A 19,132-nucleotide genomic window follows, 5' to 3' on the forward strand; every position below is an offset into this window, starting at 1 on the left:
TCACCCTCTTCAGGACATTTTTAGTAAAATCCTTTTGTACGCTAATTAGACTTCTGCTGATTTGGCTCTGTGTTACCTGAAACCTGTTTAAATTTATATCCAAGAGCGATAATGCTAAGGGACAATATTTGTATAATTCCTCCTTATCCATAATTTCTATCTCAGTAATTCCAAGCAATATGAATGTCGGCCAGATGAATGAAAATGATTAGAGACCATTTCATGTGGAGAGACTGAAAAGATTGGTGCTATTTAGTTTAGAGAGGAATTGAATAAGACGCTGTGGTGGAAAAAAATTAATTGACACAGAGAAGTTAAATTGGGTGCTCCTGTCCAGCCTTTCTATTAAATAAATAAATAAATAAAAGATTGGGAAGGAGCAGGAGGGAGAAGGGAATATTCAATGAAACTGAAATTGATTAAAAAAACCAGTTTAACTCACCCATCAGTAACAAACCTTGCCTTGGGCAATCAAGAGGGTAAAATTTTACAAGGTTGCCTGGGCTGGACAAAGATAAAGCTTCTAGTTTAAAGAGTTGATTGCTCCCTTTGTTCAGTCCTACAAGCTTTTGAAGACCCATGTGTTTTTACTGCACCTCAAATGGCAATCTGCATTTCACCAACCTCACTACAGTGTGTTGAATTTAGTGAATAGACAGATTTAGCCCTGGTTTAAATAGTGTGTATTGTATTTCATTGGCTTGGTCTGAGGCTAAAATATTTGTTCCTCCATTTGCAGAGAAAAAATGAGGCTTTGAGAATTTTTTGTTTAACCACAAACTTGGAAGAATGTTCAGCTTCTTCTAGTTACAATTCCTGCTGGTACCAATGCTTCAGTTTCACATGATGCCTACCAGTAAGGGAGTAGGATGTTGTTGATGGCCTGAGTGGGAGATGGAGCAGAGCTAGTAATCACTGGCATGTTCAGAAGTAGTCATACAAAAATGTAATATTTTCTTCTAAGCTGGGGCAGAAACAAATTGGGGTAAAAGGAGACTTAAAATACAGTGAGGACAGTTAACCATTGGAACAATTTACCCTGGATTGTGGTGGATTCTCCATCACTGGAAACCTAAGATTGAATGGGTTTTTTCTAAAAGATCTGCTCTAGATCAAAAAGGAATTAATTTGGGGAAGTTCTATGGCCTGTGCTATTCAGTAAGAGTTATATTAGATGATCAAAGTGGTTCCTTCTGGTGTAATAATCTATGAATCCCTGATGTTTGACCATCTTAAATTTTACTTATGAGGTGAGGCTTGGGAAGACAGGTGTACTGTTTAATACCAAATAAAGCTTAACTTTGATCATTTGGCCAAAAAGAGGAAACTCAGACCACCACATGCAACTTCTCTTGTTTGGCTGAGGTCAAGTGACAGATCTTCTCCCATCCCCAAGAACAAAGCGAGTCAGAACTTCAATCTGGATTTAGGGCAAAGGGTCCTGTCTCCCCACTGTGTTCTACTAGCTAGACTATGAGGCTCTGGATTAAGAGTACTACCCCTTTCTTGTGGGGTATGTATATTATCTGCTCTTTACCTTAGGATCAGCATAAAGAAGCAGAGAATTGTTTTGGCCTGCAACATGGCATGTATGATATGATTATGCACTTAAATTCTCTCTGGCAGGTGTGTTTTTTATAGAGGGACCAAATGTGTGGCCACTGGTGAGAATCTATCGAGGTGGCTTTCTCCTGATAGAATTCCTCTTCCTCCTGGGCATCAATACATATGGCTGGAGGCAGGCTGGAGTGAATCATGTCCTCATCTTTGAACTCAATCCCCGCAGCAATTTATCCCATCAGCATCTCTTTGAGGTAAGCAGAACAAGCCACAAGAGCCACGGTGCATTTTAAACATCAGCAGAATAAATCATCCTGTTTCCTTGGAATGAATGGTAACATAACTATCGAGAGAAGGTTCAGGAAAGGCCAACAAAAATTATTAGAAGTATGGAGCTGCCTCCATATGCGGAGAGATAAATAAGCCTGGGACTTTTCAGCTTGGAAAAGACACGACTAAGGAGGGGATATGGTAGAGGTCTGCAAAATCATGACTGGTGTGGAGAAATTAAATAAGGAAGTGTTACTTACACCTTCTCATAACCCAGGAACTAGAGGTCACCAAATGAAATTAATAGGCAGCAAGTTTAAAACAAACAAAAGGAAGTATTTCTTCACCCAAACCACAGTCAGCCTGTAGAATTCTTTGCCAGAGATTGTTGTGAAGGCCAAGATTATAACAGGGTTCAAAAAAGAACTAGATAAATTCATAGAGGATAGGTCCATCAATGGCTATTAGCCAGGATAGGCAGGGATGGTGTCTCTAGCCTCTGTTTGCCAGAAGCTGGGAATGGGTGACAGGCGATGGATCACTTGATGATTCCTGTTCTGTTCATTCCCTCTGAAGCACCTGGCATTGGCCACTGTCAGAAGACAGGCTACTGGACTAGATGGCCCTGTGGTCTGACCCTGTAGGATGTTCTTAAGTCAAGAAAAGGAGGTTACTGATGTGTTACTGATTTCTTTCAGAGTAACAGCCGTGTTAGTCTGTATTCGCAAAAAGAAAAGGAGTACTTGTGGCACCTTAGAGACTAACCAATTTATTTGAGCATAAGCTTTCGTGAGCTACAGCTCACTTCATCGGATGCATACTGTGGAAACTGCAGAAGACATTATATACACAGAGACCATGAAACAATACCTCCTCCCACCCCACTCTCCTGCTGGTAATAGCTTATCTAAAGTGATCACTCTCCTTACAATGTGTATGATAATCAAGTTGGGCCATTTCCAGCACAAATCCAGGTTTTCTCACCCTCTGCCCCCGACCCTCACAAACTCACTCTCCTGTTGGTAATAGCCCATCCAAAATGACCACTCTCCTTACAATGAGTATGAAAATTAAGGTGGGCCATTTCCAGCACAAATCCAGTTTTTCTCACCCCCCCCCTTTTCCAAAAACCACACACACAAACTCACTCTCCTGCTGGTAATAGCTTATCCAAAGTGACCACTCTCCTTACAATGTGTATGAAAATCAAGGTGGGCCATTTCCAGCACAAATCCAGGTTTTCTCACCACCACTCCCCCCCCCCCCCCCAAACACACACACACACAAACTCACTCTCCTGCTGGCAATAGCTCATCCAAACTGACCACTCCCCTTACAATGTGTATGATAATCAAGGTGGGCCATTTCCAGCATAAATCCAAGTTTAACCAGAATGTCTGGGGGGGTGGGGGAGGGGTAGGGAAAAACAAGGGGAAATCGGCTACCTTGCATAATGACTTAGCCACTCCCAGTCTCTATTTAAGCCTAAATTAATAGTATCCAATTTGCAAATGAATTCCAATTCAGCAGTTTCTCTCTGGAGTCTGGATTTGAAGTTTTTTTGTTGTAAGATAGTGACCTTCATGTCTGTAATTGCGTGACCAGAGAGATTGAAGTGTTCTCTGACTGGTTTATGAATGTTATAATTCTTGACATCTGATTTGTGTCCATTATTCTTTTGCGTAGAGACTGTCCAGTTTGACCAATGTACATGGCAGAGGGGCATTGCTGGCACATGATGGCATATATCACATTGGTGGATGTGCAGGTGAACGAGCCTCTGATAGTGTGGCTGATGTGATTAGGCCCTGTGATGGTGTCCCCTGAATAGATATGTGGGCACAGTTGGCAACGGGCTTTGTTGCAAGGATAGGTTCCTGGGTTAGTGGTTCTGTTGTGTGGTATGTGGTTGTTGGTGAGTATTTGCTTCAGGTTGGGGGGCTGTCTGGAGGCAAGGACTGGCCTATCTCCCAAGATTTGTGAGAGTGTTGGGTCATCCTTCAGGATAGGTTGTAGATCCTTAATAATGCGTTGGAGGGGTTTTGGTTGGGGACTGAAGGTGACGGCTAGTGGCGTTCTGTTATTTTCTTTGTTAGGCCTGTCCTGTAGTAGGTGACTTCTGGGACAGACAGAACCTGGATTTGTGCTGGAAATGGCCCACCTTGATTATCATGCACATTGTAGGGAGAGTGGTCACTTTGGATGAGCTATTACCAGCAGGAGAGTGAGTTTGTGGGGAGGGGGGGTATGGGGGGGTGAGAAAACCTGGATTTGTGCTGGAAATGGCCCAACTTGATTATCATACACATTGTAAGGAGAGTGATCACTTTAGATAAGCTATTACCAGCAGGAGAGTGGGGTGGGAGGAGGTATTGTTTCATGGTCTCTGTGTATATAATGTCTTCTGCAGTATGCATCCGATGAAGTGAGCTGTAGCTCACGAAAGCTTATGCTCAAATAAATTGGTTAGTCTCTAAGGTGCCACAAGCACTCCTTTTCTTTTTACTGATTTGATTATAGTGATGAAAGCAGCTCTTCCTTGGGCTCTATAATATGGAATTCAGAATTTTCTTAACTTCGTTTCTCTCCTCCATCTTTTATTAGATTGCTGGATTCCTTGGGATGTTGTGGTGCTTGAGCCTGCTGGCATGTATATATGGCAAATTCACCCATGTCCCTATGCAGGTGAACCCACTCATCTTGTATGGATTCATGTTGCTTTTCCTCATCAACCCCACCAAAACTTTGTATTACAAGTCCCGGTTTTGGCTGCTCAAACTGTTGGTAAGTCTGGAACCTCGTACAAACTCAAGAGAAACTGATGTGGGTAATTGAACTTAAGTAGTTGAAGTGTGTCCAAATACATCACTAATTTTCAGACTTGGAAGTGTATGCCACACAATTTTATGCATGCTTTGATTCAATAGTACTCAAGCAAGTCCGTGCGTAAAGAATTAGACGTGTATTTGTTGAGCATAGAGTTACAGAAGTTACTCTCAGTCTTTGTACTATTTCTGTTATGCTCTTCATACCAAGGGTATGTACACACACACACAAAAATAAGCATATGTGGTGTATGCATGCACATACAAATGTACCATATAGCTTTCCTCATGTCTCAGTCATGCTCACTGTATCTCTTCCCTAGCAAAGTAGTTTGGGTAACATTACAAAGGGCTGCAAAGCAAAACTGACAGAATGCTGTTTGCCCAAACTGAAAATGGGCCAATACTCAAATAGAGTATTCATGGGTGGCAGACTATAGCTGAGGTAACTTTCCTTTTATAATAACTAGTTGAAACTACTATTTCAACATTTCTTTTCTATACTTGTTCTGAATGAGAGAGATTAATATTTTAGTATTGGCTATTGTTTCCCTGGTAACAAAAATCCGTAAAAAATGAATGGAAACATATGCTAATGCAATATTAAGATTATAAATGTAAACATCAAACCAGTAGTTTTCAGCCATCTTGACCCAGGGATCTCTTTCCAGTTTTTCCCAGAATGCATATACCCCTGCCGCCACACCATATGCCCACACACCCTTTAATTTTCATTACTTTTAATCAGATTGATTCCATCATCTTTTCACTCTTGCTGTTACTGCTGTGAAGGCTTGGGTTCTGTCTGGGCTTCTTAGAAGACTTGAAATTTTCTGGCTAAATAATTTTTTGCTCAATTTGCACTGTAAAAATACTGAGTGATTTGCAGGAGGGAGGATTAAGGCCGTATAGGTGGGTCCTGGAGTATCCTCCTCTGTGGAATTATTTTGCTAACACTTGCTAAATATTTTTAAATGGTGCTATCTGGAACAATTCAAAGATAAGACATAAAATTGGTTTTCAGCATGAACATGTATATGCATATACAAGTAGACATTAAGTGTATTCAGATTTTGTTTATATACATCTTATTTTAATCTTTAAGGGTTCAATTTTCTAATAGTTTTAACATGCTGAGTCCCTGCTCCTTTTATGCTCCCTTCTTTTCCCTTTCATCATTCAACAGATCACCCTCTCTCTTACTCACAAGTGCTTTTTCAGATGCAGTCTTGCTCCTTTCTCCTCCCCTCCTTTCTTATGTCCCTAGCCTGGCCACCTGTATTACTGCCGCCTTATCTGAGGGAAGCTAGGCTAGTCTCCAGCCTCCCCCTCCCACACTCCATCCCCATTGGAAATAAATTAGTAGGGAGTTTATTAGGGTCCACCCTGGTTCAGTTTTTGCCTTCCGTTGAGGAACAGAAGACATCTCTCACCTCCAGATGCTCTGCAACATAAACTAGTTATATTTCACTCTGACACAAAGGCGGGGTTTTCCAGACCAATATTAGTTCTTGAAGGGAATACAACACTTTTTTCCATAAAAGGAACTATAATTGGTTTTATTTCTGTGGGGAGTGATTGTGTGGGTTCCAGTCTCACAATTATAGCATTATTGTGGCACCACTAGCATAGGCACAGTGAAACATATTGGCATGATAGAGCTAGAAAGGAAGCACTAGAAGTCTTCGCAATGACAGCAGCTTTGGAAATTCTGCACAAAGTCAAAGGACCTCACACAGTTGTGCCCATAAGGTAGTAAATGAGACTTTTTTCCCCCCTGTAGTCCCCCATCACTGAAATAACAAGCTCTGATTCATGCATGGCAGGTTACCTACACAGCTTCTTAGCAGACAGATTGCACATTTTGCTTCACATTAAGCATTGCAACTGCTGTGTGTAAGTTAATGAACAAAGACTAGTTGATGGACTACATTGGGAGTGATGGTGGCAAGCGGAGGTAACACAATAATGAAATGAATTGAGCTAGCAAAACTATTAAAATATAAAAAAGCAACTTCTGCAATTATTACTGCAATAACCAGAGTTCACAGGTGCAATCTAGTTAATAGTTTTCTTTGTAAGAAACCTTGGAGGTTGACACATCTACGTGAATCAGAAAAGCTTGCCCCTTGTGACTAATTGGAATCTGAAGGAGAGAAGCCACTTATACAAAAGGTTTCTAATGCACAAATCTCATTGCCCATTTTGACACTAACAATAGACACTTAGTCCCATTTATTTATCTTGGGTACAAATTCAAAACTATGTATTTCATTAGCTTCATCCAGTATATTCTGTGCCTTTGGACAACTCTCTGGGCTGGTATACACAACTTTTTTACCGCTTTCACTATATCAATTTAGAAATAGATTGTGGTATAATCCACCCATTGTGTGAACAGTGACATTGGTATGGCATTTGCATCAGAATAGTTTTTCTTTATTTCTGTCCAAATTTATTGAAATTTGCTGTATGTTATAAGCATCTTTATATGGGTATACCTGTGTCCATGCTAGAGGTTGTAGTGAATTAATCATCTCTCTGTCTAAACTGATATAGTGAAAGAACAAAAACTTTGTGTATAATAGCACTTTGGCTGTGAACTCAGTAAGGCATAGTGAACTGACACCTACAGGCTTGAGGTCTCTTAAGGAGAGATGGCTCACAAAATGCAAGATGACCTTAATGTTGCAAAATAATACAGTACATTTAACTATATGTAAGGCCAAAAAGCAAACAGACCACATGAAAGAATAGCTATAGGGGCAATTTATGTTCACCCAGATATTATCAAAGAGGGGTTCTGACTACATAAGAATTTTTTATGAGTTAGCCAGGAAAGATCCCTCCTGGCCATATTAGAGCTCATTCTGCTAGGGCTCGAGCAGTTTACCTGAGATATGTAGAGCAGCGACGTGGTGCTCGATTCACCCATTTACCTAGCACAGGCCTCCAGATCAGATGCCAGTATTGGTAAGGCTGCCCTGCAGTCAACACTCAAGAAGGACCCCTTGTACCCAACTCCATGCAAACAGACAGTTGCTTGTTAGTCACTAAGAATGAAATCAGCGTGGGTAATTGCTTGAAGAAAGAACAGTTACTTAAATTACGGTAACTGTGTGCTTCTTTGAGGTGAGTGGTTCCCACGGATTCCATGATCTGCCCTCTTTCCCTGCTAATGCAGAGTCCTATTCCTTTGGGATTCTGTATTGACGAAGGATCTGAGGAGCGAATGCTGTTCATACCCTTGGGTAGAAGGCACAAGGACTCCTATGGTGCAGGCGCAGCCTCAACAGAAGCTGCTAGCCAAAAAAAAAAATCAGTACTCAACCACGGTGGTGCACAGGTGCTCTCAACGGTAGAATGCATGTGCAACACATCTTGAAGAATCACAATTACTGAAGGGTAAATAATCTTAGCTGTTCAGTGCCATGGTGGATAAGCAAGCCCAGGGAGCACCTGGTTTTGCAATGTAGAAATCTAGCAAGAGTTTACAGGTGGATGAAACATCCACTACTTCAGCACTTTTTAAAACTACAGTTGTCAGCTCCAGAATGCCCATATTCACCCCGGCTGGGAAATGGTCCAATCACAAAGGTGACCAAATATTTGAAACTAAAATTCAGGTCTTATTCTTAGTATTTTAAGCACAAAAATATTTCTTAATGTTGTCAGAGACGGGCTTTGTTAGCTCTGGGGTCTGGTTTTGGTAGATGTGGCAGTTTCGGCAGCTGCCAAGGTGGATTTGATTGGTGGTACTTGTCACTGGGAAAAGTCCACTTGTAACCACACTGTAAACTCTGGCCTCTCCCTGTACCTCTGGCACCTTCTCTCCCAAACCTGATTGTGTACTTGGGGCTCAGCTGCTTCTTTATTCGGCTCCAGTGTGCTCTCTGCCTGCCTCACTATTGAACTGTGTAGTCATTGGTACACAGTGGGGTCTGGGCTATTGCACATGAGCAGTGTTCCACGCAGAACTGCATACCAAGGTGTGCACTGGTCAGTGGAGTAGCAAAAAGGAGACACATTAGGGTGAAGAAGTAGGATGCAAACAGCACAGAAGCAGTTGGGAACCACGGACAGTTGGGATTAGGAGGATGGCCAAAGGGTGGATTATATTGAAAGTGATGATTCAGTTCCCAGTATAAGTGATTAGAGTACTAGTGCCTTCTATAGGTTTAAAACACATGCCTGGTCACTCTGTCTGCTATAAACTTTAGATGGAGTATTCTAGTCCATTGTTGTATCTATCTAGCTTAGGTTTTTATGCTGAAGTCCAGCCCCATAGTATCTGAGCACCTTCCATGTAAAAGCAATAGCAAAGTTCCTAGTGGATTTCATAGAGCATCTCTCTTTCTTCCCCCTCTTTGGGCTAAAAACACTACTTGAGATAAGGGCTTTGGTTTTGATTGATTAGATATTGTTTGTTTTTTAGGTTGACTTGTTTCAGCAATTTTTTGGTTGGGATTAGTTGTGTAGAAGGTGATGTCAGTGCTGAGGGTCATTTTTATGGTGGAAAGGTCTTTTTGAAGAGAGGTTTTGCAGTGTTCCTTAATTACTGTTAGACTGGATTTTCCTGATGTCCTTTGGATGCTTGTTACATAGCTGAACCCTTCAGCTGAGAACACTTTGTCCCTAACTCTTATGTGCTTCTTCTTGGGCTTTGTGATGTGCATTGTCCTAGAGGAACACAGCTGTGTCCTAGTTCACACACTGAAATGTAGTCTTTAAAGTAGCTGTGGCTTGATCCATTAATTGCTTTGAAGATTCGGACCAAAGTCTTAAACTGGCATCAGAAACTGACTAGGAGCCAGTGGAGAGACTTGAGCAAAGCCCTGATGTGCTGTGTGCTGTTTTCTTCCCGTGTCTGCCCTGCATATTAATAGTAGAAACCTTTTACTCCTCTACAGATCAGTTTTACCCAGTGTTTTCTTAATAGAAAGCTTCATAAATGTCTGAACTGCAGGACAATACTAGTGTTATCTTTTAGTTACTATAACTAACCAGTCAGGGTCAGTTGTAATCAAAGGTAGCGGAGCATGAACATTGCCTGCTTTGAAAGGAGTGTAACTGCTGTCAAGCCTTGGAGGGAAAGTGGGCTGGGATGGAGAGGGAGTCTGATTAATATTTGACAGTTAAAATTTCCTCTGCTTTTTTAATGTAACCCTTTAAACTCTTGAGGGATTTGGGGGCCCTACATTAAGGTTGAACACTGGAGACACATGGTCTTAGGGGTTGGTATACGAATCTCAGTCAAGGTCAGATTAGAGGCCAAGATAGTGGTCCTGGACCTAGTGGGTGTCTGGTGTGGAATGGGGAAGAAGCATGCTAAGATGTGCAAGTGGTTATGGTGGAAATGCTGGGGAGGAGGGGTCAGAAGCTATTGTCAGTGTCATAGATTGGGGAAGATTGGTTACATAGCACACTCTTAAGTGGAGATTGTGAGTTTCTTTGGAGAATCTTGGCTCTCGCTTTGAAGAGATTAAAAAACTCAGGCCAGCCAGAAGGGAAAGGCTGTGAATAACTGAACACAAGGGGAGGAAATGGATGTCTGAAAGAGGAAATGTTATGCTCAGTTCTTGTGAGCGACGGGGAAGTTCTATGCCAGGAGGAGTGATGAAATGGCAGATCTTTGGGGGAAGCAGTGTGATATTTCATGTTAATTCAGCACAGTCTCATCTCCTGCCACTGTACTGTCAGTCTGCTCTATTAATATCTTTCATGCTAACTTCATGCTGTTTTAATTCCCAGTTCCGGGTGTTCACAGCCCCCTTCCATAAGGTAGGCTTCGCAGATTTCTGGCTGGCCGATCAGCTCAACAGCTTGGCTGTGATACTTATGGACCTGGAGTACATGATCTGTTTCTACAGCTTTGAGCTTCAGTGGGACAACAGTGCCGGACTGTTGGCAGATACAGGTATAGTACTGATGAAGATGTGATGGTAACAAATATGTATGAACACTTTGCCCAATAGTCCAGGAACATTGATACAAACTGAACATTTCAATAGGCAGATTATCTTTCTGTCCTTTAGCAAAAATTCTCCCAGTGACATAGGAAACTCATCCCATCATAAAACACAGCCCTAGAAATTTTATTCTCCCATCCCTTACTGCCCTATTTTCCAATCCATTCGTCTGGTATAACCTGCTTCTGTGCCTGGGATGACCTGTGTTTTTCAAAACTTGTTTGCCAAGATTTTGAGGTGTTCTTTGGCAGAGGAAAGACACAGCAGTTTTCCAGGCTTGGCTGGCAGTTTTTCAGACTCTTTTCCAACCATGCAATCACAATTAGCCTTTTGTTGCTGCTTAGTGTTAGTGATTCATAGAAGCATTGCAAAGCTGATTACCAAGCATTCAGGGTTTATGGGGAAATAGTCTCATGAGGATTTTTTCCCCTAAGGGCTCTTCTCCTGAGGGTCTTCCATATTCCTAATACAGTTGTGTGGGTTCCTTTCTGTTTGATCTGTGCTTTCCAGACTATTTCTTCCAGGTCCTATGTTTCAGTGTTGTCTTTTCTTCTGGATGGAATGGCAGGAACTTTCTCAGAGCTCATTGGTGCCATTCATTATTCAATTACAGTTGACATTGAGAGAGACAAGGGCTATGCACACTGCCTCCACATCATTACCAGCTTGGAGAGCAAGAGATGATATCTAAATTTTAACTCTGGTCTTCCCCATGGCAAAACATTATCTTATGCCTCTGGACGAGTCCACAGTCATTGTCTTTCCATTTTAACCAGTAACCACTGACAAATCATCTTGACAGTGGGCCTTTAGCATATATTGAGAGAACTTGAAGCCTGTTTTCTGCGTACATTAGCATTACTTTCTATTCCTCCAGTCTTGCCTACTTCAGAACCTTCCACCTGGTTGTATTAAGGCTGCATTCTAAGGGTCTTTTCCCTGTAAGCATTAGTTAGAATTAAATTAAACTGTTTAAAACAAAAAACTGTGTATACTAAAGTTTTCTGCATCAAACTAAAAAGTGGAATAAGAACACAGTTTCCCCTGGAAGAAATACTGATTAATCGATCTGAGGGAGTGAACAAATTCTGTATATTGATGACCTGATGTTTTTCAGGTGTGCTGAGCACATTTTGGAAATTAAGCCATAAATGACTAGATATTCACTTGTGTAAGAATGTAACAGACTTTGGAATTTACACTTAACTCGTTGATTTTTCTGCCTTTTCCCCGCTACTTATTGGCAAAAATCATTGCACCCCTAAAAATGGGATTTTCTTATGCTAATTGGTGATGTGACCATATTAGGAAACCAACTCAAATCAGTTGATAGTTATAATTAAAGGGACACATTCAACTTGAAATCTACATGGCGAGATCCACACAAACAGGAGAAACATTGAAATTAAGTATACATGGTGCTATCAAATGCACAAAGTAAATAAAATAAAACAAAAGATTTTTTCCCCTATGCTTTCATTGATAGTAATCTTACTTGCTATGTGTAACAATACTAGGTTTTAAAATTTTCTAACTGCAGTGTGTTGTTTCAGCTGTCTCTCTTTAAACCCGAGCAGTGATCTCTCCTGTTATTGAAGGAAAGGGGTTTGGAACACCTTTCCTTGACTGAAACACCTGGTTGTGGGATTGAAAATGTTGAGATGCTAAATATAGATGCAAGTGCAAAGCATTGTGAATTGCACCGTTGCTTAGGATATTACAATTGCTGCTTCCAAAAGCTTAGTTTCACTCATCTCTTCAAGGAAGGTCGAGGAAGTGAGACAATTGGAAGGGAATGAGAGAAGAAATTAAGTATTTTGTTTCCATGTCCACTGAAACATCTCTTCTCTTGTAGGTGATCAGATTTGTAACAGCTACTCCTACGGTGTGCGAGCAGTTGTCCAGTGCATCCCTGCTTGGTTGCGTTTTATCCAGTGCCTGCGCCGTTACCGTGACACCAAACGGGCCTTTCCTCATCTGGTTAATGCTGGCAAATACTCCACCACCTTCTTCATGGTGACATTTGCAGCCCTTTACAGCACTCACAAAGGTATTGGATTTAGTTATTTCACAAAACGTTGCAGAACCTCCTGCTGTCTTTTGTCAGTCTCTGCTCCTCAGTCATCTTTTCTCACAGTGGTGCTAACGTTTATAGAGAGAAAACAGGATTATGGATAGAGCCCTGCAAATCCATGGGTATCTGCTTTAATCCATGGACCATTTTTTTGGATAGCCGCTCAGATGCAGATACAAATTGTATATCCACACAGGGCTCTGACCATAACAGATTCACCAGAATGGAGTAGCTGCTGCTGTTACCCAGCCCCCAGGCTCCAGCTCAGCTCTCTGAATTGCACAGCAGCGGGTATAGCCCACTGGGTATTCTGGTAGTTGTAGTCCCCAGCTTGCTTGGACGGAGGAGGTAAACTACAACTCCTAGAAGGGAGTGAGCCTAGTGCCATTTTAAAAGAGGTATGGTGTGTGATTTAAATTAGCAGGCGGCAAGGACCCTGTGCTATGAGGGGGAGAGTAGTTATCGACACTCTCTGCCTGGGACTGGTCTGCATGCATTACTGCTCCTGCAGCTGCCTACGGGTGTCTGAGCTTCCAACCCCTCCCCACTTGGAGGGTGGCGCAACACGCAAGGGCCCAGGAGTGTAGCCTTCCTACCCAGAGTGGGGAACGAGGGATGGTGGGGGAAGGAGCAGGTGGTGGGGCAAGCGGTGTCCGGGGAGAAGTGGGCGGCGGTTGGGGGCTTGGCAGAGCCCTGCATCACTGTCAAGGGCGCTGGAGCCCTCCTAAAAGTGGGGGGCTGGGGAGCTCGCCCTCCTGCCCAGAATGGGATGGGTCTGAAAGCAGCCCCCTACCAGCCCCCAGGTCTCCCACCCAGGGCAAGTGGAGGGACCCCGGCTCCTCACAACTACCCACATGGCTCTCCCCGATCTGGCTCTGGCTGGCGGCGGGGGCCTCGGAGCTGCAGCTTGGCCATGATAAGAGCCAGGCGGGCAGCTGTGGGGAGCCACAGCGGCCCTCCACCTGCCCTGGGTGGGGGGCCCGAGCAGCCCCCAGCCTGTGTCCCCACCGCCCCTACGTTCCCCAGGGCAGGTAGAGAGTCTGCAACTGCATGCTGGCTCCTCACAGTTGCCCGCCCGGCTCTTATCATGGGTGGGCTGCAGCTTCAAGGCCCCCACACCGTGGCCGGAGCCGGGGCAGGGAGCTGGTGCGGAGTTGCAGACCCTCAACCTGCCATCAGCCGGGTGGGGACACAAGCCAGGGGCTGCTCTGAGCCACCGTTGTGCAACCCCCCACTTCCCACCACCACCACCACAATAGGCAGGTTGAGGGTCCGCTGCAGCTCCCCACTGCTGCCCAGGTTCCCCGGCAAGGGTCACTTCTCATCTTGCGGGGAAGAAGTGAAGGGAGCAGGGTCTGCCCTGGTGAAAAGTGGAAGTGCCCTGGCCCCCCGGGTTCCAGCACCACTGGTCGCTGCTGCATGGTGAACTATGGAGCTGTAAATTAGAGCCTTGCAAATCCATGGATATCTGCATCTGCGGATTCAGATATCCACCGACAACTTTTGTGGATCATGTGTGGATACGCATTTTTGTATCCGCGTAAGGCTCTAATTATGGATAGTACAAATTACATTCTTACCTCACCTCTTATTAAAAGGGTGACTGCTATAAAAGGTAAGAGAATACAGCAGAATTGAGGCACTGTGGATTGAATTACAGTAAATAACATTGTTTTAAAAAATGCATTGATAACTTTGATATCAGTTCATCCCACTTTTGGCACTGATTGAATCTTCCACTGCAACTGATGACTCCTCAGTCAAATAGGACCAGTCTGTAGCATTGATTCATGTATAGTATGATGCAGGCTCAGATAAACGTTCATCAGTTCAGTTCATTTTCTTCAATTTTCCTTCATAATAAAGTATAGTGATCTATTTAAAAGTAGTAGGATTTGTCCCCAAGAGTGGGAATTGAGAACTCAGTTTCCCATTCATATGAATATGAAACGTTTTCTTTTGGGTGGGGGAATGCAATTTTTTAATCAACAGCACTGTACTGTGCATTGTACTGCACGCTGTCTACCATCGTGAGAGAGGCATTTCAAAATTTCATTTGAAATTGTTGATCTATTCAGTGTAATTATAATGGGGCTTAAACGTAGTCTGTGGAGAATTTTAAGGGGAGGGTCAAAGGTTACTAGTGATAATGAGGCCGTCTCTTTCCCCTTCAGAAAGAAAATTCTGAAACACTAAGAAATTTCCCATCCTTTTCTTTCTGTGAATAGACACTAATTTTTGACTCTCTAGATGTGTAAGGAAATGGACTGAGCTCCTACTTTATGTAGTAGTTACCAGTCCCTTGGTATTCAAGGACTACTGTCAGAGATCAAACTGAACAGAGCTGGTCCATTATTTAGGAAGGTAGGGGAGTGTATCTTGTGCTAGGAAAAAGCCTCCTCTGGGTTTCATATATATTTTTATCCCTTTTCCTTCTCAAGCTGGTGGGGAGTTGTTTCCAACCCATTTAACTGCCAATTGAGCTTTCTGATCCCTCAAGTTCCCTATCTCCGTGGAAACCGCAATTATTACTTGATTCTGCTCTTGTTGTGAAGGAAAAAGCTTTTAGCTCCTGCACTTCAGGCAGTCACCCTGTCTTTCATTGTTCTTTCTCCCCCAAGTCCCATGTCAGTCCAAAGCTTTATATTTTCCACTGAAATAGATGTCTGCTGTATCTACAGAAATTAGCAACAATATACACTTGTGAGGTAGTTACTCATCCATGTGTATGGTCAAGGCGATTGATAGAGAAATCAGAAAAATATACAAAGCTTCCTTCTAGCTGTCCTAGTAGGATGTTTCCTTCAGGTGGACACCAGGTTTAATAGAAAACCTTGCTGGTGCCAAGAGTTGGTGCTAGTTGGAAGTGGACTGGCATCTGGGAAATAATACAAATAAAACACAAGCCTTGAGCAATGTAGATGGCGTATAACGATGTATTAGTACAAGCTGTCTGAAGACTGAAAGTCAAACAATATTCATGAATGTATTTTGTATCCAAAGGTATATACATGCTTCTCTTGGGGGTGTTAAGTAGTAGACTTTGTCACGGCTGATTGCCGCCATGTTTGACTCCTCTGTCTGTCTCCCACCGTCACCTCCACAAAGACTATTCCCCCTAATAGTTAAGATATTCCCCTAGTGGTTTTTTTTTTCTACTGCTTTTCCCAGTCTGAGGCTGCAGTCTAATTAAAATCCCTTGCTCCTAAGCTAGGCAATCAAACAACAAATCTAGGATGTAAGGCTTGCAATTAATGCTTCTAATGTGAACCTGCCATACCTTCATTCAGGAGGACTGATTAAGTTTTTCACCATTAAGGGCGTTCCAAAATAGTCACTCTTATGAAGAGGGAGGAAATTGGTTGGGGGCAAGCTCAAAAATACGTGCTTGTAAAATATACCTGTTTAATATAAGTTGGAGCTCTTCTTAGTCCCCTTGAATTTTGCACCTGTGCCAATATCACTGACGTCAGGTTTCATTGCTACTGTGTATAATTTTACGTCTCTCTTCAAATCTGACACTTGGTCATAATGAGATGTTTACATATCATAGAGACAGGGCCTGTTCAGATTGCTAGTTTAAACAAGGGCTACCCTAGAACACATCGTCTCATCCTTGGCATAGGGGAGGTGAATTGAGAAGATAATACTGTCATTTAAGGTTATTTGATTTTTGAAAAACAGAAATGGGCCACAGCTGAGGATGGGCAGAAAATGTTCTCACTCCAGTTTTCCAATCTCACCTCTCTCCAGCCATGTTCCTTCCCTCTTGCCCCGACGGCTCTTCTCTTCCATGCAACCTGGTGTTCCCCAACCCTTTATCAAAGGACCTCAGGGCCCAGCTTCTCTCTGCTCGGCTCTGGTGAAGAAGCTACTACAGCCTTCTGGCCACACCCTGTTAATACCAGACACTTCTTTAAGGAGTGTCCCTATCAGTGCTCCTCTGTGGGTGTATCTGCGCCCCTGTGCCTCTAATCAGAGATTTTAGGTAGCAGTGTCTGTTCAGCCTGCACGTGCGCTCTCCCTCCCTCATAGTCTACCTCAAGGCTATCCAACACTGTGCAGGTGAACCGCACTCAGTTCCTTCTCAATCACTCTTGGCCTGCAAGGGAGCGAGGAGTGAGCAGTTGTCCTTCCTTATCTGCATCATTAGCATATATAGTAATTGTTTTTTTCTTTTGTTCTCCTTAAAAGTTAGTGTTTTCTTTTTACCCCTTGTGATTTAAAAAAAAAAAAAAAAAAAAAAAAGAGAATTTCAGTTTGTTTCCCACACTCTCCCAGGGGCATTTAGAAGACACTATAAGTTCTTTCAAGTTTAAAAAAAAAAATTTAAATGGAAGAAGAAACTCAAAATCCTACAAAAAAGGGAAACTAGGTCAAATTGCTGAGTTGCCCAGTCGCTCTGGGGAAACTCTCGGCTGGCCAACGACTCAGCTTGGGAGCTTGGAGCCCTTTTTCTCGAGCCTTTGCAGGGGGAATGTGCTGGTCTTTTCGGCAACTCTACCCCCTTCGAAGTTGAAGGCTCTGATGATGATCCAAAGTCAGCACATACCCTGGAGACTGAAATGCCTTCTCCATAAGGAGGAGTGTTAACTTCAGCGCCCTGTTCTTGTGAGATCTCAGCTTTAGCTGGTGACAGAGGGAGCATTTCTGAGGGATATGGGACTCTCCCAGAAATGGTTGTAGGGGACAACCTTGGTTCAAGTGATCATGAGCTAATTCAGTTCAAACTGAACGGAAGGATGAACAAAAATAAATCTGCAACAAAGGTTTTTGATTTCAAAAGGGCTGACTTTCAAAAATTAAGGAAATTAGTTAGGGAAATGGATTGGACTGAAGAACTTATGGATCGAAAGGCAGAGGAGGCCTGGGATTACTTCAAGTCAAAGCTGCAGAAGCTATCGGAAGCCTACATCCCAAGAAAGGGGAAAAAATTCAGAGGCAGGAGTTGTAGACCAAGCTGGATGAGCAAGCATCTCAGAGAGGTGATTAAGAAAAAGCAAAAAGCATACAGGGAGTGGAAGATGCGAGGGATCAGCAAGGAAAGCTACCTTATTGAGGTCAGAACAAGTAGGGATAAAGAGAGAGAGGCTAAAAGTCAAGTAGAGTTGGACCTTGCAAAGGGAATTAAAACCAATAGTAAAAGGTTCTATAGCCATATAAATAAGAAGAAAACAAAGAAAGAAGAAGTGGGACCGCTAAACACTGAGGATGGAGTGGAGGTTAAGGATAATCTAGGCATGGCCCAATATCTAAACAAATACTTTGCCTCAATCTTTAATAAGACTAATGAGGATGTTAGGGATAATGGTAGCATGACAAATGGGAATGAGGATATGGAGGTAGATATTACCATATCTGAGGTAGAAGCGAAACTCTAACAGTTTAATGGGACTAAATTGGAGGGTCCAGATAATCTTCATCCAAGAATATTAAAGGAATTGGCACATGAAATTGCAAGCCCATTAGCAAGAATTTTTAATGAATCTGTAAACTCAGGGGTTGTACCATATGATTGGAGAATTGCTAACATAGTTCCTATTTTTAAGAAAGGAAAAAAGGTGATCCGGGTAACTACAAACCTGTTAGTTTGACAACTGTAGTATGCAACGTCTTGAAAAAACTTTTGAAGGAGAAAGTAGTTAAGGACATTGAAGTCAATGGTAAATGGGACAAAATACAACATGGTTTTACAAAAGGTAAATCGTGACAAACCAACCTGATCTCCTTCTTTGAGAAAGTAAGAGATTTTTTAGACAAAAGAAATGCAGTGGATCTAATTTACCTAGATTTCAGTAAGGAGTTTGATACCGTGCCACATGGGGAATTATTAGTTAAATTGGAAAAGATGGGGATCAATATAAAAATTGAAAGATGGATAAGGAATTGATTGAAAGGGAGACTACAGCGGGTCATACTGAAAGGTGAACTGTCAGGCTGGAGGGAGGTTACCAGTGCAGTTCCTCAGGGATCGGTTTTGGGACCAATCTTATTTAATCTTTTTATTACTGACCTCGGCACAAAAAGTGGGAGTGTGCTAATAAAGTTTGCGGATGATACAAAGCTGGGAGGTATTGCCAATTTAGAGAAGGACCAGGATATCATACAGGAGGATCTGGATGACCTTGTAAACTGGAGTAATAGTAATAGGATGAAATTTAATCGTGAAAAGCATAAGTCATGCATGTAGGGATTAATAGCAAGTATTTTAGTTATAAGCTGGGACGCATCAATTAGAAGTAACGGAGGAGGAGAAGAACCTTGGAGTATTGGTTGACCACAGGATGACCATGAGCCGCCAATGTGATATGGCCATGAAAAAAGCTAATGCAGTCTTGGGATGCATCAGGCGAGGTATTTCCAGTAGAGATAAGGAGGTGTTAGTACTGTTATACAAGGCACTGGTGAGACCTCATCTGGAATTTTGTGTGCAG

At 42.6% G+C, this 19,132-nt stretch overlaps 1 protein-coding gene across 2 annotated transcripts in view; it reads left to right on the forward strand.

Annotated features, from left to right (window-relative positions):
* XPR1 (xenotropic and polytropic retrovirus receptor 1) overlaps positions 1-19,132 on the forward strand; it is a 254,134-nt gene that overhangs the window by 190,098 nt on the left and 44,904 nt on the right. For both annotated transcript variants that reach the window (XM_077824124.1, XM_077824125.1), the window contains exons 8-11: positions 1,627-1,814; positions 4,435-4,614; positions 10,407-10,572; positions 12,480-12,674. In XM_077824124.1, coding sequence (XP_077680250.1) covers positions 1,627-1,814; positions 4,435-4,614; positions 10,407-10,572; positions 12,480-12,674 — 729 coding nt within the window. The remainder of the gene's footprint in view (positions 1-1,626; positions 1,815-4,434; positions 4,615-10,406; positions 10,573-12,479; positions 12,675-19,132) is intronic.

Source organism: Eretmochelys imbricata, chromosome 8 (assembly GCF_965152235.1).
Source record: "Eretmochelys imbricata isolate rEreImb1 chromosome 8, rEreImb1.hap1, whole genome shotgun sequence".
Lineage (NCBI taxonomy): Eukaryota > Metazoa > Chordata > Testudines > Cheloniidae > Eretmochelys > Eretmochelys imbricata.